At 44.1% G+C, this 24278-nt stretch overlaps 1 protein-coding gene across 2 annotated transcripts in view; it reads left to right on the top strand.

Moving 5' to 3' along the window:
* NOX5 (NADPH oxidase 5) overlaps nucleotides 1-24278 on the top strand; it is a 91535-nt gene that overhangs the window by 51339 nt on the left and 15918 nt on the right. The window contains exons 1-8 of one of the 2 annotated variants that reach the window (XM_006920215.1): nucleotides 10086-10178; nucleotides 13468-13591; nucleotides 15189-15339; nucleotides 18972-19182; nucleotides 20256-20490; nucleotides 21791-21944; nucleotides 22171-22349; nucleotides 23048-23230. In XM_006920215.1, the coding sequence (XP_006920277.1) occupies nucleotides 10129-10178; nucleotides 13468-13591; nucleotides 15189-15339; nucleotides 18972-19182; nucleotides 20256-20490; nucleotides 21791-21944; nucleotides 22171-22349; nucleotides 23048-23230 (1287 nt within the window). In that variant the 5' untranslated portion in view covers nucleotides 10086-10128. Of the gene's footprint in view, nucleotides 1-10085; nucleotides 10179-13467; nucleotides 13592-15188; nucleotides 15340-18971; nucleotides 19183-20255; nucleotides 20491-21790; nucleotides 21945-22170; nucleotides 22350-23047; nucleotides 23231-24278 lie in introns of those variants that run through there. The other variant, XM_006920216.1, reaches the window with a different exon arrangement.

Below are 24278 nucleotides of genomic sequence, written 5' to 3'. Positions count from 1 at the left end.
ATTTGTGAATGATTGACTGGAAGTGGGGAGCTTCCTCTGTGGGATGCTGAGGTAGCCAGCCCGCTTTAGTCATTCACTAAATATTGAGTGACAATTACAGTCCGAGCCCTATTCTAGTTGAGATTCATTGGCAAATAAAACAGACACAAGTCCCCACCTTCATAGAGGTGATGTTCTAGTGAAAGGAGGCAGACAAAAAACAAGAAACATAATAAAGCATTATAGAGCATGTTAGAAAATGTACATGTCTGGAAAGAAAAGAGTAGAGCAGGGTAATGAGGAAGAATAGTTTGGGGTGGTTTGAGACTCCATTTTAAAATAGGGTGCTCTATGTAGAATTCAATGAAAAGGTTTGAGACAAGCAAAGGTTTGAAGGAGGTGAGGGAGTTAGCCAGGCAGATCTCTTGAAGAAGAGTGTTTCGGGCAGAAGGAATAGGTCAGTGCAAAAACCCTGGGGTAGAAGTGTGACTGGTATTGTTACCAAAGAGTAGGGTCCTCTCCCGGCGCATTGTGCAGGCTCTCGATGTCTTGAACAAAGAATTGAGCAAGACACTGAAATGCAGTAGAAAATAAAAGTTTTATTAGAAAGGAAAGCACACTTCCAGAAGTGGAAGTGAGTCCGAATAAGAGAAGCATGGCTCAAAGTGCCTGGTAAGCAAAGACTTCGGGGTTTTTATTCCTTTCTGCTGTGGGTGGTTACTTTTCTTAGCGGAGCGGGCTTCCTTGATTGACAACTAAGATTGACAGGACTCAGTGATTCATCATTTTGCTTTCTGCGCATGTTTGTTCCCAGAATTCAGTCTGTTATAATGATATTAATGAACTTCATATTATAATGATGCATCATATTATAATGATGGTATAATGAGGCTCAGGTGAGTTGAAGGTTGTTGGGCTCTTCATTGCGCAGGTGCAAGTGACTGGCTTAAACTGGTACCTAATTCTCTGCCTACTGGTTTCTTCCTGTGAGTTAAAAAATGCCTTCTGGCTTGCTTAATTGTGGACGGATTAGGGCGGATCTCTTCTAAGATAGGATGACCTCAGTGTCTTTGCAGGCAGACCAGAAACCCCCTAATTTTCCTGCCTACCTCTTTTCTAAGAGCGATGAACTTCCTTATTATTAGTATGGATGTTGAGGGATGGAAGGTCTCTTTTTCCCTATCTGTGTCCTGCTGAGAATGGCCGTAGTCCCTAAACTACAGGGGTTTCATGGAGCACTTTCCCTTTCTGCCTCAGTCAGGGTGGGGTCTTGGGTTTCCTACTGAAGTGCCACCTCAGTCCCTAGACAAGGAAAAGAAAATACAAACTCGTTATTTAAATCATACATCTATTCATTTCTATTATTGATTTGCCTATTAAGTGCGTAAAGGAAAACAGGCTTGGTTAATATGTTTCTTAAACAGTAAAAAGAAAGACCTTTGGCTTAAAGTCCCCTTCCCCGTCAGACTCTAAGGGCCCTGCCTGGCTTAACACCATTTCTGCTTAACGATAGGCTGATAACCCTTATCAATAGCCTGAGGATCTGAGTCACCAGGGCAGTTATTAGGATTTGAGGGAAAGGGCCTTTTTCCCAAAGAAAGGAGGGAAGAAAACGAGGTTTACTAAAAAGATTAACTCTGCAACTAAAAATTAGATTAACTCTGCAAGAGATGTTCTATTTTATTTCCTGCTAAAAGATTAAGAATTTTACAAGTGATGTCCTGTCTCAGTATTTTCAAAAATATTGAAGAGGCCAGAGTGGCTGGGGCTGACTGAGGGAGAGAACACAAGTTATGGGGCCAAGTCATGGAGGAGGACTAGGAGGGGGCTTTGGTGGTTATTCTGAGTGGGATGAGAAAGCATCTGAAGGTGTTAAGCAGGGGTGACCTCATCTAACATATTTGAATAGAATCTCCAGGACAGCTGAGTAGAGAATAGCTTATGAAGAAGAATTTCCCACTTAAATGGCCAACATTTCTAATCAGTCCTTTGTTCTGCTTCTGTATACATGCTTACTGCACAGGCCAAAAATCTCAGGGTCAACTGAGAACTAACCCTTCCCTTAAGTGTTTAGTGCTTTTAGTGTTTAGACAGATGTATCCCCTCCCTTTAAGAAGTATGGCTTTAGTGCTTGTTAGAAACTGCCCATAGCCCATAGCAATTTCAGGGGTCTGTAAATCAGCCCACGCCAACTGTAACAACACGGGTATAAAAATGAAATAGCCCCTAAGCTCTGCGCCCAGATTTTCAGAGCACTAGCTCTTCTGGGACCGCTGGCGCTATAAAACTGAGTTCTCTTTCTCTGGGTTACTGCATGTATTTTCGCTGGTCTGATTTTTGGAGCTTTGGGGATTTTTCCATAACACTTATAGGGGTTGAAGGTGGAACAGTGAGGTGAGTTAGGAGGCTGTCAGAATAGTCCAGGTGAGAAGTGATGGTAGCTTTGGCTGGGGTGGTAGCTGCAAAGAGGCAGACAGATTATGGATCTATTTCTAATGTAGAAGCAACAGGATTTGCTTGTGGATTGGATGTCAGGCATGTGGGGAAGAGAGAAACAGATGAGTACTCTGAGTACTCCATGGTTCTTAGTCTGAAACGTTAGGCGCGAATGGAGAAGAGGTCATTCACTGAGATGGAAGTGTTAAGGGTGTGGTTCTGGGCAAAGATATGCTAATGCCAGGCCAACTTCTGCTTCTGTAATCTGCTTGCTTGTTCGACGTTAACTAGGGTGTGGCTAGGTTTTATAAGCTGCCTCTTTTGGGAGCTCGAGGCTGATCTCCTCGAACCCTGCGTGGTAGAGAGTCAGTCACCGGCCGGCTAATAAAGGCTCATAATTCATCTCAATTGGCTCTGTAGGTCTTAGAATTGATCGCACCACAACAGAAGCACGAGGGTGGCTCAGAGTTAGAGACACCGTTAAGTTTGAGATCATACTGACACCCAAGTGGATATGTTAAATAAGCAGTTGGAGCTATTAGACTACGGTTCAGGGCCAATGTTAGGATTGGAGACATGCTCTCGTTGATGCACTTGAAAATCATGGAGCTAGATGAGCTTAATGAGGAAGTTAATCTAGATAGAAAAGAGGTTTGAAGACTCAGCCCAACTTTCAAAGGTCAGATAAAAGAACAGGATGTATCAATAAGTCAAGACACTGAGAAGGAGTCAGGGAGTTAGAAAGGAAACCAGAAGAGGGTGGAATCCTGGCAATCGAGTAAAGACAGAGGTTCTAGAGGTAAAGAGTACTCGCCTTTGTCGAATGCTGCTATGGACTGAGAATGACCACTGGATTTGGCCATGAGGAGGTTATTGGTAATCTTATTAAGAAAGGTTTCTATGGGGGACAGAATTCTGATTGGAGTGGATTACCTCCCAAAAACGGAAATAAAGAAGTGGAGACTGAGTATAGGCAACTCTTTCAGGAAGTTTTACTATTAAGGAGAAACTGATTAATAACAGCTAGAGAATGATCAAGCAGAGAAAGGGAAAATGACAGAGAAAGGAAGAGGGTAATTGCAGGTCACTATCTTTGAGTGGGTAAGGTGATGTGGGCTCCAAGGTGGTAGGCAGCCACAGGCAGGAGCACAGACAGGTGACCCACCTTCTTCTCTGTCTTTGTCTACACCTCAGCTGCCTTTCTCAGCTCATCCTGGCCTAGGAACGTGGCCGTAGCATGGTCTTCACCCTGTAGCAAGCAGAACTCTATGGGCTACAGACTCAGAGATTTTAGACCTAAAATCAGGCCTAAGAATAATGAATACTCTGATGTAAGGCTCAAGTGAAACATGCAATGTCTTTGACCAAAAAAAAAAAAAAAAAGTAGGAAAAAAATACTTTATTCTAAAAAAGCAACCTATTTATTGGTAGCATGGCTATGGAAAAGAAGCACCATGTCCCTATACAGTAAAACATGCTCTACTTCACCCAAGAAATGAGGAAAAGAGGATGTCATGAGTTTCCCTTCCATGGTGATGTTTTACTTCATTACTAATCAGATAAAGGCAAATAAAAACTGCAAGGTATCATTTTTTGTCTAATCAACAAATATTTTAAAGGCTAATCCTTAGTTTTCACAAGTTTGGTGAAACAGACATTTTCTTAAAACATGGGTGGGAATGAAAATTGGCTCAAGATTTGGGGATGCAATCTGGCTATATGGAAAGACTTAGAAAAGTTCATACTTTTGGAGATCAGTAATTCCTCTGAGGAATTCAGTCTAGAGAAACCATTGGAAAGTTGGAAAAAGATGTAATCACAAGATTTCTCCCAAATTTGAGAAATTAAGTTACTGTTAATGGAATAGATATAAGAAAATTAGCTGTCCAAACATGACTAGTTTATAACATTATGACATATTCATATTTAATAATAGGGAAAAATGCTTAAAATATGTTCTTAAGTGAAAAAAGTTACAAAATTATTCCAAGTGAATCATTTAATACTATCTTAGAGAATATACATCCACTTTTCAACTATGCCTAATCTAAAAATTGTCCTATTGGTTTAATAATTAAATATTTTTAAACACCAAATTTTTTCTAGTTGTATTTTCTATAACACCAACTGCGGTTGATTTCATTTCTGCCTATTTTTATTTCTTAAATTCTTATCTTTCTTTAAATGAATGTTTTTCTTTCCTTTCTCCTTTAGAGGATTCTAAATATGCTTGAAGTCTATTATTTTCACTCTTCACAGAGTGAATTCTCCCTATTGTTGGTTTGACTGGCTGTCTTCATAGCATTCATTCTTTTTGGGTCTTTTGGAATACCGACTTGCTGACTCATCTTGAAGTGTGTGTGTGTGTGTGTGTGTGTGTGTGTGTGTGTGTGTGTTCGGTCCATTTCTGGAAGTTTTGTGGTTGCTTCCGCCCAGCCTACTGATTCCTGTAATTTAGTATTGGCCATACTTTGGTGGCTTCGCGCTCTGGTCCATAAGAATCTGATGATAACGTGGGTCCAGTCACCAAGCAGCAGTAGTCCTTGCCCAGGTCTTGGCTAGGATGCTACATCAACTTCTCCTTTTCTTCTAAGTACAAAATACAAATCACAGTTCCTCGGCAATGGTCAGTCGCAGCTTTTTCACCCCTCTCCCATAAGCAGGGCCCATCTCAGCCCGAGGGGTTCATATCCCTTCCCCACAGCGGAGCTCCCAGAAGCCTCTGCTTGCCTCTGCACCCAGAGCTGAGCAGGACTAGAGCTTCCATTTCATTTGCTGTTGCGTGTTTCTGCTTCATCTTTGGTCAAGAGAAATGTTTATCTTATTTTTGAGAGCAGCTTAAAACTTTTTCTAAATATTTTATCTATCATTACTTAGTATGTGGTATAGACGAGGATGCATCAGAAAGTGAACTTAATGCCATCTTAGCCAGAAGTTCTATGTTGCAGCTTCTTACTTTTCTGACTTTGTCTTGTGGATGTGAAGGAAGTGTCATTAGCATTTATGTGCACCTTTTGCTGTCGGCATCGCTTACTCCACTTCCAATTTTCCCCAGGCATTTCTCAGTGTGGGCACTTGGGTGCCTCGTATTCACCAGCCAGTCTGGCTCAGTTCTGGCCCCTCTGGTATCATGGGGCTGTCTACCATCTGGCAGCCATTTGAGGGTATCTCCCCTCCCACTGTCTGTAGCTGGTGTCCTTTTGGAAAGCGCCTCACAGTGCAGGGGTGATCTCCTGGGCCTCCAAATATTCAAGAACCCTTAGTCCGAACAGTACCAGAGCTACCTGAATTCCCTGCAAAAGAGAAGAGAGCACCCCATGAAATAAAAACAGCAAAATGGAGTCGATACTGTCAAGAGAGCAATCTGAAATGGAGCCAGGAGGCATCTAGGAAGCTGAGCTCACATACCCCTCCCTGTGAAACTGAACTAAACTACGAATGGTGACACCCTGATACAGTGCCTGGAACTGGCTCTGCATCGCTGAACTCTCTATAAAGAAATAAAATTTTCACCTAGCAGTCAATGATATACAGCAGCGGTCCCCAACCTTTTTGGCACCAGGGACTGGGGCTCCTATGAGAATCTCATGCCTGATGATCTGAGGCGGAGCTGAGGTGGTGATGTTAGTGCTGGGAAGTGGCTGCAAATATAGATGAAGCTTCACTCGCTCACCTCATGCTGTGTGGCCCAGTTGCTAATAGGCCAAGGATCACTACCAGTCCAGGTTGGGGACCCCTGAGCACAGAATCAGCTTGCCAGCACCAGTCAAGCTCTTTCAAAATAACTTGTATAGCCCCCTTTCAAGCCCCCTTTTTCTGTCTTTATAGACTCATTCTTCAGATCACAGTTGGGTTTCTGCCCAAATCTGTCTTCCAATCACAATTCTCAAGACCCCCAAATAAAGCTTTTGTTTGTTTTGCAGTTGTTGGTCAAAACTGATTGATAATCCCCTCTCTTCAGAGAGCTCAGACCAGATCCAAGAGCAGAGCTAAAGAACAGACCCATGCTTTCCCGTCCCTCTTCTCAGGTGCCACCCCAAGCCCTCCACTTACACCATTCTCCTCAGTGGCTTCTTTCCCGCAGGCAAACCAGCTCTTGTGGATGAATTCATCAGACACAACGCCACGCGGATCCCATACTGGCTTACCTTCTACATGAGACTAGAGATAAATATTCAACTTTAGCAGAGATTTTATCTGAGTGGGTGAATTACAGTGAATTTTAAAAATCATATTTTGAGCTTTTAGATATTTTTCTGATTTTCATAATTAATGTTTATAACTTTTATAATCATGCAAAAATGTTATTGGGGAAAAAAATTCTGTCCTTCTAGAATGTCTGTTAAAAGGAAGACCCCTTTAAAAATTAATTTTCACAATGTTTATCATCTTCCTTTTAAAAACTTGCACTTTGTCCAGGTACTAGTGTACAAACTAGACTTTAATCTGTCTGAACTTTGGCAAGCATCTGATGTTTCTCCTTCTCCAGCTCCCAGAGCTGAGTCCTAGCTTTTTTGCTTGCCTTATGCCAAACCCTTCATGATGTGACTCCTCCTTCCCACTCTAGTTCTGCTTTCAAGCTTGTTCCATCTCATGTAATTGTTTAGTTATACCTGAACTGCTTATAGTTCCCCAAACACAGAAGCATCCTCATTTTCATGCCTTTGTATTTGATCTTCCTGCTGCTCAGAATTTCCTTTTCCTTTTCCACCTGAAAAACTCCTATTCATACTCTAAGACCCATCTCAGATCAGTCACTTCCACTGAGAAGCCCTCCTGATGCTCTCTTCTTGGCGCTCTCTCTCCACCATGTACGTACTTCTGTATCTGCCTTTATCATGTTAGATGCTCATCTCTGTATACCCGCACAGTGCTTGGCATGTGATAAGTATTAGTTGAATGGAGGATGGTTTATTCATTCCACAACTATACACTGAATGCCCACTATGTACTGAGCATAGTGCTGGTTTCCTGGGATTCAAAATTAATGAGACACAGGTTTTACCTTAAGGAGCTCATGTCTGCTGGAGTAGCCAGAGAGATACACAGATAATTACAAAGACAATAGGATACAGGTAACTCTGTCTCATCTCTTCTCATTCTTTCTTTTCTCTCCTAATTGGCCATAACTTGAAATCATAATTCATATTTACTACTTGGCTCGTTTCTTCAAAACATGTTTTCATTTGGAAACTGTTTAATACAATTCTTTATTATTTCTGTCTTCACTCTAGTATGAGGAAGACTATTTGAACAGTCAAAGTATCCCCCCAAATTGCTGCTTCCCAAGCAAGTCAGCATCCCGTGACTGGAGGCATGCAAGTGAGAACTGGTGACCACCAAGAATGGCTGGGGAAGGATGGAAGAGGAATCGAAGCTAAAAAAAAAAAAGATTGGTTGAACTCTATAACCTTGAAGGGCTTTCCAAATCCGATTCTAAGAAAAACAAGGCAAGCCTAAACTGAGATCATGAGACTGACCTCCTAAAATGCTATCATCTCAATGCAAACCCTGAGGCAGTTCCCTTTGTGGGAGAAAAACAAAACAAAGCAAATGTTCTTCATCCTCCCTGGAATTCTGTTTTAAACCATTTGGACCCAATGGATGTAATCTCTTGCCAAGTAAGAATGAGAACCTTTCCGGATATCATCATCAGATCATCCCAGTTATGCAAACCTTATCTTGCCTTGGGACTGGCCTAAATGAGAACTGCTGAGCCTGTGGGTAGAGGAATATGTTAGTGACAGCAGAGAGGCTTCCGTTGAGCCCCTGTTAGATCCAGAGTCCTGACATGACTACCACCTGAGGAGCCCTTTAAAGTATCCCATGTGGGCCACAGAATTAGAGAAATTTCTTCTACCAATCTGCTTTAATTGTTTATTTTTCAATTTTGTATGTGTGTATATATATATATATTAAATTTTTATTTTTCAATTAGAGTTGACATTCAATATTATTTTATATTAGTTTCAGGTGTACAGTATAGTGGTTATACATTTATACAATTTAAGAAATAATCTCCCCCATTAGTCTGGTAGCCACCTGCCACTATACATAGTTATTCCAATATTATTGACTATATTCTCTATGCTGTGCTTCACATTCCCATGACTATTTTGTAACTGCCAATTCATACTTCTCAACCCTTCACCTTTTTCACCCAGTCTCCCCAATCCCCCTGCCTCCCAATCTGGCACTCACCAGTTTGTTCTCTGTATCTATGAGTCTGTTTCTGTTCTGTTTGTTCATTTATTTTGGTTTTTAGATTCCATATATAAGTGAAATAATATGGTATTTGTCTTTGTCTGACTTATTTCACTCAGCATAATACCTTCTAGGTCCATCCATATTGTTGCAAATGGTAAGATCTCTTTTTTCATGGCTGAGTAATATTCCATTGTACATATGTACCATAACTTTTTTATCTAATCGTCTATTGATGAGCACTTAGGTTGCTTCCATATCTTGAATATTGTAAATAATGTTGCAGTGAACCTAGGGATGCATATGTCTTTTCAAATTATTGTTTTGGTTTTCTTTGGATAAATACCCAGAAGTGCAATTTCTGGATCATACGGTAGTTCTATTTTTAATTTTTTGAGGAACTTTGAAACTGTTTTCTATAGTGGCTGCACCAATTTGCAATCCCGCCAAAAGTGCATGCAGTTTTCCTTTTTTCCACATCCTTGCCAACATTTGTTGTTTTTGATTTATTGACAATAGTCATTCTGACAGGTGTGAACTCGAGCAACTTGCTTTAAAACAAAACAAAACAAAAATTATTTCTCTCATTTGGAAATAAACCAGGAACCTCTAAGGTCACTAGTAGGAAGTCCTAATTTTCAACAAATGTCCAGGTTTATCAGCCCGAGCTGATCTCTTACCAGGCAGGACAAAAAATAATAAGCACTTAGAATTTTAGTTGCAGAGTGGCTTTATTTAAGTAATTGTATAATTTCTCTTACATTTTTAACAATAGAACTTGCAGATCTCTGTCCTTCCTTGGATCCCTTGGACCAGGAACCTCTACAAATGACTGTTCCAGTATATTTTTTTATGGTTGGGGCCGAGTTTAGCATCTTGCATAGTTAATGCAGTCTCCAGAGTCAGCACAACATAGCTGAGTCCTGCCAAGCCATCTGGACATGTTACTCTACCCCTCTGAGTTTCCCTTTTCTCATTCATAAAATAATACTGTTAATGTCCACCAGGCCGGGTCGCATCATGTAGTAAATTGAACAACACGTGTAAAGTTCTAGTACAGGGCTCAGCTCAGAGTAAGTACATCAACATTTTTGTTGGTAATTGACATTAGTGCAATCATATAAGTCTCACATAGCTCATTGGCACTGAGCAGGGCCTGCCTTGAGTTGTTGGTGATTTTTTTCGTGGTGCATTTCTAGATCTCTTACCTGCGTTCTCTCCTTGAGGGAAGGAAAGTAGAAGATATGGGGGCAGCCTGAAGGCAGGCAGTATTCTTCCCAGTGAAACTCTTGCCCCGCCCTTGCACTAGGCTTCCTGGTTGGAATTTCTCTAGATCAAGCCAGCCACAGTCAACACATGGATGACAGAGGGGCTGTGGGTGTGAGCAGCTCTTTAAGAAACTCTGGAAGAGGAGGAGCTGGGGAGAGGTGAGCCCTGGGCTTCACCATAGAGGCTGCTATACAGGCAGCAGCTTCTCTGAGACCTGTGGTCTGAAAGACAGGAGAAAGGATGAGCATACCAGGAGACCCAACCCAGCCAGACCCTGAAGGCCACAGAGGGTGAGTGGTTCATTTGTTAAGCTTCCCATGCCAGGGACAAAGGAAAGGCAAGGGTTCTTTGCTTTTGGTTGGGCTCTACAAAGAGTGACTATGCCTGCCTGGGACAGAAGTCAGGAAAACTGAGCTCTGCTCTGGCTTGGTTACTAGCAAGCTGTGCAATCTTGCATAAGCCACCAGTTCTCTCTGGACCTGTTTTCTCATCTGTAAAATAAGGAAATGGCCAACTCACACTAATAACAATAGCTAGCATTGGTACAGTACTCATCAGTTGTACTTTCCCAAATAGAATCTCATTTGGTCCTAAGGGCAGCCCTTGGTTGGAGGGATGCTTGTCACATTTCATAGATGAGGAAACTATAGTGCAGTGGGATGAGTTATTCGGTTAATACAAAGCAAGGTTGGACCTAAAATTCTGGCCTCTTGGGGACAATTCTAGCCTCTGGGAGCACATTATTCCCTGGAACTCTGGCATCTGAAGATCCCTAGTTCCTTGTCAGGACTTATATCTCCCTCGGTACTGCCTTCTTCCCTTCCCACCTCCTATGCCCTCACCGCCTACCTCTCTCCAGCTGTTTCAGTCTCTTCTCCACCACCTTCCCAGAGATATCTTTCTCATTCTGCAGGCCAACACATATTTCTGAGACACCCAATCCCCACTCTCCCTGGGTTAGCAGTTATCTGCAGCTTATTTTCCAGAGCTCTCTCTGCTTTATGGAATACCTTCCTGTGTGAGAGGTGAAGTAAGTGGGGGCTGTTTAACCCTCAGGGCAGCGTTTCTCCAGGTGTGAGCCTGGACCACACTGCGTGGTTCATAAACATCCAGGGTTCTGATTAAATGTTCAGATTCTTGGGTCCCACCCCAAAGTTGTGTTTTAGCAAGCTTCCTCTGTTTCTGACAGGCATGTATCAGTTTGAGAACCACTACTCTTCAGCAGACTGCACTGTTGGGTTGCAGAAGGTTGTCAATAGATTTCTTAATAGTCAACTATCCTTAAATTACTGGAATAAGTCCTTCCTGATAAAGGTAGATTATTATTTTTTAAAGCAGACTTTAGGTTTTAGTTTGGTTATATTCTGGTTTGAGTTTTGCATCTCTATAAGTTAAAATTGTCTAGAATTTACTTTTGCATGTGTGTTATCTTCATTGAGATTGGGCAATGCTAGCTTGGTAAAATAAATTGGAAACCTTACCATTATTTTCTACAATTTGAGATAGTTTGACATTGGACTTATTCTTTGAAGATCAGATAGTACTCGGCTATAAAAACAAGCTGGGCTTGACATTATTTTAAATGGTTGATATTTAACTGCCTTTCTAATTTCTTAAATGATTATTGGTCAGTTCAGGTTATTACTTCTTAAAATCAATTAATTTCTCTAAGTTCACTAAAGGCTAATTTCTGTAACCTTCCATTTTCTGGAGTTCATTGACTTTCTCAATGTTAATGTTATAATTTTTTTCACTTTTTTTCTTTTTTCATGATTTTCTATTTAGTCTTTTCAAAGAACTAATTTGTTTCTTTACTACATTGAGGCATAATTAATGTACAACTGCATATTTAAAATGAACAATTTAATGAGTTTCAACTTATAGATATATCTGTAAAACCATCATCATAATCGAAATAAATTTATCACTTTGATCTTTTTTAGTTTTCTGGTTCCTTAATTTTAGATTTTCTATTTAATAGTCTATCTCTCTACTTCTGTATGTGTGTACTTATTCTTTTTCTAGTCCTTTAAATGGAAGTTAACTCATTTATTTTTAATCTTTATTTATAAATATAGTTGACTCTTGTTATTTATGATTGTTATGTTCTATAAAGTTACTGTAAACACTGAGGTAGAGAATTCTGAACAATTACTTCTAGGGAAAAATACAGCCTTTGGTTCCTGACAACATCTGGGCACAAATTTTTCATCAAACGAGCAATATATAATCTTGTTTTATATGTGTTTCTATTTAAAGACACCTTTAACTTTGATTTGTGAAAGTTAACAAATAGAACTCACAGTCAATAGCACTAGAACTCATATATGAACAAAGCTTATCTAACATGTGTTTTCTCTGTAAGGCACATCCCAGCCTTTTTGTGCTTAGAACACTAGACAGCACTTCAGCACTACTCTAGGGGGCTATTTTAAAGAGCAACATCACCAACAAGAAAGCACAAAAATGCAAAAAAACATGGCACCAAATAGATCACAAAAAAGGACACTTGCTTATAGTATGAGAACTGAAGCAAGAAGGCAGAATGTTGCCTTATTCAACCTCAGCTGGGAACGTGTGCATCAGGAGACTCAAAATTCATCACTGCTTTGCCCATATCCACGAGGATTGCTTAAGATGCTGCAAGTATTGATTTGGGAGTTACAAATAGCGAGTAGGTGAATTCGCAAATACGGAATCTCCAACTAATGAGGACTGATTTTGCTAAATCATTTAAAGTTATATCAAACTCATAGGTACAGGCAAAGCCATTCTCTCAAAGGAAAATTTATAGCAACAGGATGCTATAAATCCTCACTCAGTGCCTCATTTTTGGTTTGTTGAGTCCTGATGCATAAGAAAGTGGTGTTCTCATTTCATCACTAACCTCTGCTCAGATCATTGGATAGATAGCTCACCCGTGATGGTTTTAGACAGCTGATACCCTTGGGGTTTTGTAGAATGAGCCCTGGGCCTGCAGAGTCAAGACCCCAAGTCTGAGTCCTGGCATGGCTTGTGCTATAAGTGTTCAAGCAGAGGCCTCTGGGGAGTGATGGAAAAAACGCTGGCCTTGGATTTGAACTGTCTCTCTCTGTCTCTAAACTGCTGAATAAATTTTGCTAAATTACTCAACTGCTATGAGACTATTTTCTCCCTGTAAAATATCATAGCCCATCAGATTGTCACAGAGACCAAATGAAGTAGTGAGTAGGAAGTATTTGGAAAATGGTACAGAGCTGTGTAAATGTGAGTGGGAAAGTCATTGTCGTCATGTTGACAGCACTCCCGGAGTGTGCCATTTTTGACCTTATCTCCACAGTCTGGGTTCTATCTCACTGGGGCCCTGTCATTCCAGAACCTAAAGAAACACAAATCTAGGCCAACCAATGGGAGATGGAAGGAAGAGACAGTGACTTAGAGACATAAAGCAGCAGCTGTGGGGAGACTCTGCTCCCATGGCCGTGCTGAGTCAACCCCATGGGAGGCCCGAGGCCCTAGTTAGAAGGAGGCAGAGGATCTGGGACCACTGTAAGCCCTTGGCTTCGCCAACCCCATACGCCTGTCTCCTTTGTCTCTCAGCACCGTGAGTGCCAAGGAGGATGCCAAATGGCTTCAGTGGGTGACACAGCAGTTTGAGACCATTGCAGGAGAAAACGAAGAGATCAACCTGCAAGAATTCAAAACAGCCCTGAATGTGAAAGAGGCAAGTGTCTACTTCAAAAGTGGGGCCCCTGCATTTGTAGAGGAAGAGCAATCTGGTTCCCAGGATGCAGTACCTCACAAGGAGAGAAAGGTTCCCTCTGGGTCCCTGGAGTTCCTCCGGGCTGAAGGCTCCACTGCTAGCAGAATCGAAGTGTTTCTGTCTCTGCTACTAGGGCCCTTCCATCTCTCTTGCTTGCCATACCTCCTATGATCTTCAAAACAATACATGAAGTTGGAAATCAGTAGCTTGTCAAATCTTGAGAAATATTATTGACCTCACAATTTCCACTGGCCTCTGGGGCAAAGGCGATGTTATGATGTAAGCCTCCTTCCGGGAAATAAGTTTTTCGCACCATCACACTATTCCCAGTCCTCAGTTTTGTGGTCCTCTGCCCATCTCCATAATAGTCTGCATGCTTGAAAAACAATGGTGACATTAGCAGAGAGATCAGAGGAGTGAGCCTGCAGAAGCCAACTTGTCTCCCCAACTGTCTTTTGGGATGGCATTTGGTGGCTTGTATCCTTGATAAAGGTGAGCCAACAAGCATTTGAATGCCCCTGTTTGGATTGGAGGACCTCTCACTTGCTGGTACCTGCGGTACCACTAAGGGCTCTAAATGCTCTGCCTCCTTCCATTGTAATTGTAAAGAAAGAAAAAAAGACTTTCTGCCTAACAACACGTTACCATCATAACAGGAAGCTGTGAAATGTTTTAAGACAGAGGCCATTCAGGATGGTAGAGAGTAATAAAGACAAATATTCAATGGATCTGGGGAAAAGAGTAAAGCCAGAGCAGGCTTGACTGTCCACACTGGACTTCATGCTTCATGTGAACTCATGGTTTCTTTAGGTCAGACACAAAATCCCTGCAGGCTTCTCTCCCTGCCTGGAGGACAGCATTCAGGGCACAGCAGAGCTGGAAGTGACCCAGCCTGTTTTCTTAATTTGCTTTTCCAGTGCCTAACATCAGACCTGGCAAGGAGGGGCTATGCAGGACATGATGAAAAAAAGAAGGAAAGAAAGAAGGAAAGAAAGAAAGAAAGAGAGAGAGAGAGAGAGAGAGAGAGAGAGAGAGAGAGAGAGAGAGAGAGAGAGAGGAAGAAAGAGTGAATTGGCATTTAGGAATAAGTCTTAAGTGTATATTGTAGGCAGTGTAAACAACAAGGAAAAGACACAGGTATTCAAGTGACATCTACTCTATAAGTTCTTCTCAGGGTTTACTTTTCTCTGGAGGTCACCCTAAGGGGGATAGACAGGACCTGGGAGACCCTGCAGGGGGATCCTCTGTCTGACCCTTTCTCCTGTTGAGTAACGGGCCACCAGAGGTCAGGACTGCAAGGCTGATGAAGATGATGGTATGTAGGGACACAGAGCTTATACAAATGCCCAGGCCCAGGGGCCAGAAGGGGGCCTTAGCCCCAGACACAAGTGCATCTTCACTGTAGAGTTCTGAATAGTTCTTCCACCAGAGCCCAAACTTGCTCTTAGCAGGCGGGATGGGCCATGGACACTGAAGTCGTGGTGTGGCCTTGTTGGCGGATAGCACTAGAGTCCTGTCTGAATCCCACCGCCCTGTCTCCACCCTTCTCCCATCACAGCCCTTCTTTGCGGAGCGGTTCTTTGCCCTGTTTGACTCAGATGGAAGTGGCACCATCACCCTCCAGGAGCTGAAGGAGGCTCTGAACCTGCTCATTCACGGCAACCCCATGGACAAACTCAAATTTCTCTTCCAGGTGTATGACATCGATGGTAAGGACTCTCTGGGAGAGAGGGGACTCAGTGGGAGGGGAAAAAGGGAATCAGCACATCTCTGTGCCATGCCCATCTCTGTGCCGTGCCCAGCACAGGGCCGTTTTCTCCAGGTAAGGCTGACAGTTCTTTCTCTCTGTATCCAACGCCACACCTATAGCCTCTCTGTCTGGTCCCTGCCTCCCCTTTGTGGGGACTGGGGGAGAAGAGAGGACTCTGGCCCAGGAGGCAAATGCCCTTGTTTCAACTCACCAGAAACCAGAGCTTTCCTTTTTTTCCTTCTATGTTTGAAAAAGAAATCTCTTTGTTGCTTTTCCTTTATAACAATAATAATATAAGCCCACAGTGAACATTTTAAATAATAGAGTAATTTAAATAAGAAAGCAAAAATTACCCATGATATTTTTCTATACTGTCTTCTAACTGACCACACACGCACATTTTTAAAACAAAGGAGGATTATACTATACATATTGTCTTTTATTACTAAACAATATGAAGGTTTGTTCATGTAAGACTATACTGCTTTATAACATCATTTTTATTGTAGTAAGTATACATAACATTAAATTTATCACTTTAGCCATTTTTATGTGTACAGTTTAGCAGCATTAAGTATATTCATATTGTTGTGCAACCATTACCACCATCTATTTCCAGGACTTTTTTGCTTTTCCGAACTAAAACTCTGTACCCATTAAACACTAACTCCCATTACACTCTCCTCCAACCCTGGCAGCCATCATTCTACTTTCTGTCTCTATGAATTTGATTTTTCTGGGTACATCATATAAGTGGAATCACACAATATTTGTCCTTTTGTGACTAGCTTATTTCATTTAGCATAATGTCTTCAAGGTCCGTGTTGTACTAGGTGACAAGATTTCATTCTTTTGAAGACTGAATAACAAATAATTTATTGTACATATGTATCTCATTTTGTCTATCTGTTCATTTATCAGTGGGTGCTTGTGTTGTTTTCATCTCTTGACTATTGCAAATAATGCTGCAATGAACATAGGTATACAAATAGCTCTTTTAGACTATGATTTCAATTCCTGTGGCATATAACCCAGAAGTGGAATTGTTGGATCATACGGCAATTCTATTTTTAATTTTTTGAGGAACTGCCATACTTTTTTGCACCATTTTATATTCCTACCAGCAATGCACAAGGGTTCCAATTTCTTCATGTCCTTGCCAGATTTTTTTTTTTTATAATAGCAAATCTAGTGGGTGTGAAATGGTAAGTCAACGTAGTTATAACATTGTTTTTAGTGCCTGTATCATACCCCACTATATGTATTGATCCCATGTTCCATGTAGCACAGCCTAGTAGTTAAGATTTCTGACTCTGAGGCCAGTTTACCTAGGCTCAAATCTCAGCTCTGCCAGTTACTAACCAGGTGACCTTGGACAAGTTCCTTCATGTCTCAATTTCTTCATGTATTACATGAGAATAATGGTCATAGTAATACTACATACTCATGATGTTTATATGAAGATTAAATTAGTTAACTTATGTAAACTCAGAACAGTGCCTAGTATAGGTACACCCTTTATAAATATCAGCTGTTTATCATTATTTACACAGACCCTGTTACCAAAATGGAGAAATCCTTTCTTGTCCTCCTCTGGGGGTAGGGGGAATGGGCATTATAAATGATGCTGCAATGAATATTCTGGTGTTTACATCTTTGGTGACTTTGTAGCTTAAAAGTTCTCAGAAGGCTTGGACTCATCAGAGCAAAACAAGCTGAAATGGGAAAGAGGTACTCAATGAGACCAGGATGGCGAGTGAGGCCAGACTACACAGGCCCCAATCTCAGTGCAGTGAGCAATGTGGAGCCATCACAGAGTGTCGAGCAGGGGAGACACAGGGCTGGATTTCCATCCTGAAAAGCTCAGCCTAGCTGCAGGCCTGCTCCTGGGCAAGGCCTTCTGGCCTGTGGGGTTTCTCTGGCTCCCATTCCCAATCTAGCCAGACCTCATTCCTGGAACCCTTTTCCCTAAGTTGACAGCCTGCCCGCCCCCTCCCCCCCATCTCCCTCCATGGGCAATTCACCATGCCTGCTTCCCAAGCATCCTCCTCAGACCCCTTTCCAGTCATCATGGGATCCTCTTCACTGACTGTTTTCTGACCACCAAGTTTGCTCATACCTGAGGTTTGACGGAGAGGTTGGCTTGTAACAGGAGGAAGCAGCCCACTTACATTCTCGAAGACAGAGGTGGGAAGAAGACAGGGCTTCTTGCAGGCAATGTGAGAGCGATCTTAACAGAGAAGTAGAAGAGGCCTGTCCGGCAAGTTGCAGGTCTTGCTGTGGCTGGGGATCAAATACTTCCTGCCCTCTCGGGGACTGGTGCAGGGACTGGTGTAGGAAAGGAGAAAACAGGTGGTTGAATTCACCCAGAGATGGGATATATTTAAGGCCAGTGGGACAGAAGGATAGAGGGATAAGGAAGAAGAATGTATGCATGAGGATACTTGTGAAGGAGGACCCCGGATTTGCACTGCCCAAGGAGAGAATACAGCTCAACAGACGAGAGGGTGTGCAGGGTGCAAGGGAGGGACTGGCATTCTGGATGTGGTCAGAAACCTGTTGCATGGTGGCTCTTGACTAGGAAAGTTGAGGATAGGAGGTGTGGCTGGAGAGTGATGTGTTAGACTCTGTACTGGATTACAGACTTTGGCTTTGACCCAAATGATGATCACAAAAGTAAGAAGACTTTGCATTTATGTGCTACTACCTTCTTCTAAATACTGCGTTAAGTGCTTTGTAATTAATTATCTCTCATTCTTGAACCAGTTCATAAAAGGAAGAATTATTATTCCAATTTCTGAGACAAGCAAAATAAGCTTCACTACTCTAAATGCCTTATAGCCCAGCATCACATAGCTAATATGAAGCCGAAGAATGTTGCCACAAGTATGTCTATCCAAAGCAGGCCAAAGAATCATTAATGATGGGTCCTCCTGCTCCTGAAGAATGAAAATATGTACAGAAAAAAATGCCCCAAATTTCATCTCAGTTAATAGTTCTGGCTTCCTTTTCACATCGCTTTCAGCCACTCATGTTCACATAAGGCCACATGCTGTACTTGCGAGCCCAGATGTGGCCTGTCAGGACAATACCGATGAGCAGAGTCTGCTACAAGCTGGGGAACAACAGGGATCTTTCCCTCATCACAACTTCATATTCGATTTGCCTCTGGAGAGCTGAGGCTCTGGGCACACAGCTCCTTATAGATTAAGCAAGCAAGTGTATCTTCTGAGCAGTTGGTCCTAGATGTTCCATGGTTCTTAGAGAGGAGGCTGCAGATTCTGCAGAAAGGCGTGCACCAAGGCCGAAGATTGTCCGTGCTTGGGAAGGCGTTAATTTCTGTTGAGCTCTGCAGTAGGAAGCCATGGAAAGTTTGTGAGCCGAGGGTGACACATGTCCTATGACTGCTTGGGTCCTTTGACTGCCTGGTCTATATGGCGGAAGGGAGCTGGTTGGTGGGAGGATGAAGGTGGGCGATCAGGAAAAGTTCATCACTCCATGCAATGATCGTGCAGGGCAGGGGCGTCTGCAGGTTCAGAGTGGGGTCTGGGAGCAGGCACCCACACTCAGCTTAATCCCCACTTGGGACAGGCAGCGGTTCCATCGACGCGGACGAGCTGCGCACGGTGCTGCAGTCGTGCCTGCGGGAGAGTGCCATCTCGCTGCCAGAGGAGAAGCTGGACCAGCTAACGCTGGCGCTCTTCGAGTCGGCCGACAAGGACTGCAGTGGTACCATTACCTTCGACGAGCTCCGAGACGAACTGCAGCGCTTCCCCGGGGTCATGGAGAACCTGACCATCAGGTACAGCCCGGTCTCCGACGTGGGCACTGCACGCGTTGGGTTACACTCCAGGTGCGAAGAGTGCCCTGAACTCACTCACGATCTCTCAGTCCCGCCCCGTTACCCCAGCTCAGCTCAGCCCAGTTTAGCCCAGCTGAGCCCAGCCGAGCCCAGCCTAGCGGGTCTACAGCCCAACCCCGCCCTACACCACCGTGCCCCAAACCAGCTTAGCCCAGTCTTGCTCACTTTTTCATAGGGGACAAAGGTCTATCCTGCAGGGTGGCTATTGTCATACCTCCCTTGTCTACTGTGTCGCTTCAGAATCAACTCAATATTAAGCACCTACTATGTGCAGGGCATAAACTGGTACATTTGTAAAAGGAAATTAAAGTTATAAAAGGAATTAAAGTTACAAAAGGAAATTAAAGTTACTTCACCTGAATATGCCTAGGATCACACAAGTAATTTGAAAAGGCAGTCATTTATTCAACTCGGTCAAGCAGCTACTGTGTACCAGCCACTATTCTGAATAATGGCGGTGCCCTGCTGGGGCTGCATGTAATTTATATCAAACAAATACATAACTAAAGGAATACAAATGTGATAAGGGCTGTGGAGAAATAATATAAATAGGTTGTAATAGACTCAAGTTTGTCTGACTCCAAGCTCTGAATAGTGCCAGGTTTGTAGTTCATTCTCTTTGTGTATAAACTTTCTTGTAGGTTATTTGCCATAACACTTCTCAAATTCTCCTATCCTCTTCCAATGCCTTCCCGGCCCCTTCCCTTCCCCACCCCCCCCTCCCCAGTTGGGAAGTAAGGAGAGGTAATAAAAATAGCCACAGATGTGGCATCAGACAGACCAGAGTTCCATCCCAGCTTCACCCAGCTGTGTAACTAAGCAAGTCGCTTGAGCTGTTTTCTACTCTGAAAGGAAGGGGCCCGCTTGCTACAAGGCTCCAAAGAGTTAGGGGGCTACAGAGGGAGTGGGTCTCTAGGTTCAGATTCCAGTGGTCCCATCAGACCCCATCCAGATTCTTTCCGACCCCAGCACGCCCCACCGCATCCGTCTTGATTGGAGCCCCTCTCTTGCAGCGCTGCCCACTGGCTGAAGCCCCCCACTGCTCAGCCGTGCCCGTACCGGCCTCGCCCACTGACCTCCGCCTATTGGCACAACCACCGCAGCCAGCTCCTCTGCTTGACTGCCTACGTGGGCCTCCACGTGCTGCTATTCGCGCTGGCAGCTAGCGCACACCGGGCCCTCGGCGTCAGCGTCATGGTGGCCAAGGGCTGTGGCCAATGCCTCAACTTTGACTGCAGCCTCATCGCGGTAGGGCTGTGAGGGCCCTTTAGGGAAGTGGGCAGGGAGTTGATGTAGGCTCCTCAGAGACAAAACGACCCACACGTGGCGTGGACACCTGGAGTGCCAGGGCAGGATGACATCTTAGAAATCAACTGTAGTGACACTCAGCGGTGGGAACTGAGGCCTAGAGAGGGACAGTAGCTTGTCCATAATCACACAGCTCATAAATAGCACAGCTAGCATTGTTGTGCCCTTTACTATGTTCTAATTAGGATGCTAAGCACCGTCCATTTGATCTGCACAACAACCCTGTGGTGGATCCCAAGGAAGTGGGGCTGGCTCCTGGGTAGGGCTCCAACCAGAGGGAGCACTTCAAGAGGCTTCAAATGTCAGACTAGAGAATCAATGTTATTGATCCTCTGGGCCAGGGAGTGAGGTCACCGAGCATTTTTGCACACTCCTACAATGAAAACAAAACAAAACAAAAACAAACAGAAAACAAAGACCTTTCCAATAACCTAATATATGTTCATTTACTTATAATTATATGCATGCTGTATTATCATTAACCAATAGACTTATGGCACAATATAACTATAAGGCAAGGTTTGTTCTTAATGATCAGGGATGTACATCTCTGGTTTAAATACTCATCTTGATACTATCAGCTTCTGATTAGTGTGGATTGTATTTTTAACCTCATAACTGGCTATAAAAAGTTCATACCAGGAGTGGGAGACACATGACTCATTTTCTTGGTCACTTGCTATTGCATTATTAATACTATTTTCAATCTGCACTTTCTTTGCAGTGAACATTTTTAAGCTACTTGTGCTTTCTGTGAGGAGCAATTAGCTTAGTTAAATTAAAACCTGACAATGTAATCTGCACATCCACACATCCAGGTGTGCAGAATTACATTGAAAGCAAAAGAGCAAGTGAGGGACTCCTCATCAAAAGTCCCTTAAAAAGCCAGGTCTTCCTCCAGGACACCTCGAGAACCATACGTGACATGTGCCCATCTGACATATAGACTAAATGAGGGCACCATGTCAACATAGATATTAAATATTAGTAAAAGCACATGTGCCTTTCATGTGTTTAGGTAAAAGTAATATTGGCAAGTGTTCTGTAACATTTTCTCTTCCTGCTCTAATTCTGGAGACTCTACTTTAGAGACCCCAGCTGTGGGCCCAGGCTTGGGGGTGAGGGGGATGGTGATGGGGCCCCTTCAGGAAGCCCAGCCAGCTCAGGAAGACAACTGCTGGGGACGGAGGAGAGGACAGCGAGACAGCCAGCTGAGGCTCTCTGCTGCTTTGCCTGCCAGGTGCTGATGCTCAGGCGCAGCCTCACATGGCTGCGGGCCACATGGCTGGCTCAGGTCCTGCCTCTGGACCAAAACATCCAGTTCCACCAGCTTATGGGCTACGTGGTTGTCGGGCTCTCCCTTGTGCACACTGTGGCCCACATTGTGAACTTCGGTGAGTGGCCCCGGGGCTGGGGAGATTGTGGGAGCCGAGTCTTTCTCAGACCACTCAGTTACCCAGCCCTCATGTGTCCTTCCTGCTCAGTGGGTGGAAAAGGGGTGCCTGGATAAGCCGGTGCTCTGGATGAAAGTCCCTGCGTACACGGGTTTCTTATGGGGGCGGAGTGGGGACCACAGAGGGCACGTGGAGTGGAAAGAGCTTGTCTTGTGCTTGTCTCCAGCACTCCGGGCTCAGTCTGAGTCTAGCCCCTTCCAGTTTTGGGAACTGCTGCTCACCACAAGGCCTGGCATCGGCTGGGTCCATGGCTTGGCATCCCCGACCGGCGTGGCACTCTTGCTGCTGCTGCTCCTCATGTTCGTCTGCTCCAGCCCCTGCATCCGCAGGAGTGGCCACTTTGAGGTGCCCTGCCCTTGCCCCTTTGCCTCTCCCAGGCTGGGCTCCCACCTTCATTTCCTAGGTGCTCCGAACATGTTAGTTTCCTCTTTGCTTTCCTCTCTCTAGCCTCCTCAAGACACAGGAAGTCACAGAGAATTAGAACCCTGGCTGACCCCTGGACTAATCTGATCATATCAGAAATGTGCAGAGCACCTACTCTGGGTCAGCAACAATCCTTTAAAGTAGGAATCAGTATCCTCATTTAACCAATGAGGAATCTGATGCTCAGAAAAGTAATATATCAGGCCAAGGTCCCAAGCTAGTATCAGGGCGGGTATTAAAATTCAGCACTCAGCTCTTTCTTCTCTACTCCCAGAAAACTGTCTTTTTTTTCATCCCCCGCCCCCTTCCCTGAGAAAGGGTCAGTGTGATGGGCCATTGGTGACCCTTTGAGGGTGCTCCACTTTGCCCAGAACATCTTCAGGCAGATGTTTCAGATGTTTGCTGCTGGCACCGGGAATCTTCCCTTACAGGCTCCCTGGGCCAGGCCCCCAGAACGAAGAAGCAAGGAAGCTTCCCAACCTTTTACCCAGCCTAGTCCCCAGGAGAAGGTGTGTAGGGCCAGGGCTCTGGGCACTGTGCTTTAAAGGATGGCCCTGAGCCCTGGCTCTGTTCCACCCCAAGCCTTGAGCTCTGGCAGCTTACTCCCCTCACACCCACAGGTGTTCTACTGGACCCACCTGTCCTACCTCCCTATGTGGCTCCTGCTCATCCTACATGGACCCAACTTCTGGAAGTGGCTGCTGATCCCCGGCACCTTGTTCTTCTTGGAGAAGGCCATCGGACTGGTGGTGTCCCGCATGACAGCCCTATGCATTGTGGAAGTCAATCTCCTTCCCTCCAAGGTGCAAAGGGAGTGCAGGTGGTGGTAGGGTACAGCAGCTGGATGCCCAAGGAAACAGGGAACCCCAGCACAGTGGAGGAGATAAGCAAAGTCCTTCAGGAGTGACACCATAGGAAGGGCAATGACAGGTACTTAAGGCCAGGTCTGCATAGAACATGCTCAGTTAGCATATATTAAGTACCTGCAAGATGGCAAGCCCTGCGCTAGGTGACAGAGACACAGAGAAAGCTCAGGCACTCTCCTGCTTTCCACAGGTCCACAGGCTAGCAGGGAGTCGGCCTTTTCATCACAGTGCAGGGCTGTGTTGGTGAGAGAAGTAGAGTCCCTTTGTCTTTGAGAGGTTAGAGAAGACTTCAGAATGTGGGAGATGCCATTTCAGGGTTTCGAGAGATGAGTAGGAATTTGTTGGATAGACAAGACAGGGAAGGGTGTTGCTGAAGGGATGGGCAGGGCCTGATGATGAATGGAGCCTCTCACTCTGTAGGCTATGGGGAACCCCTGAGCAGGGTGGAGGAAGGGTGGTGGTATCAAGATAGTTTATATTCCAGCTAGATCCTTTAGTTGCTTTGAAGAAGACAGCTTGGAGAAGACCATTTAGGAGGCTCTTGCACATAGGTAGATGAGGGCTCATGAAGGACTCGACCCTGGGGCAGAGGTTGTGGGATGAGGAGAGGGCATATCACAGAAAGACTCACGAGGTAACTGGATACATTTTGGGGTGAGAGAGAGAATGGAGGCTAGGACTCCCACGTGTCCAAATGACAAATTTATGGAGAAAGGGAAGGCAGCTCTGGGTGGACTCGGCCCTGGACAACTGAAGTGTAAGGATATAGAAGCTAAATAATGAGAGTGTGGTTTACGTCTAGGCTCTAGCATTAGACAGCTGTGATTGGATTCAGATCCCATGGTTTCCTACCTGGTGGCTTTGAGCAAGCTGTTTAACTTCTCTGAGCCTCAGCTTTTCATCCGTAAAGTGAAAAAAGTATGGCATTCATCTTAGAGAGTTACCGTGAGAACCAGAAGTAAGAAAGTACTCCACAAGGCTCTGG

Source organism: Pteropus alecto, unplaced genomic scaffold, assembly GCF_000325575.1.
Source record: "Pteropus alecto unplaced genomic scaffold, ASM32557v1 scaffold86, whole genome shotgun sequence".
NCBI classification, from domain to species: Eukaryota; Metazoa; Chordata; class Mammalia; order Chiroptera; family Pteropodidae; genus Pteropus; species Pteropus alecto.
The sequence above is the reverse complement of the archived record's forward strand: the minus strand, read 5'-3'. Positions and strand labels throughout refer to the sequence as shown.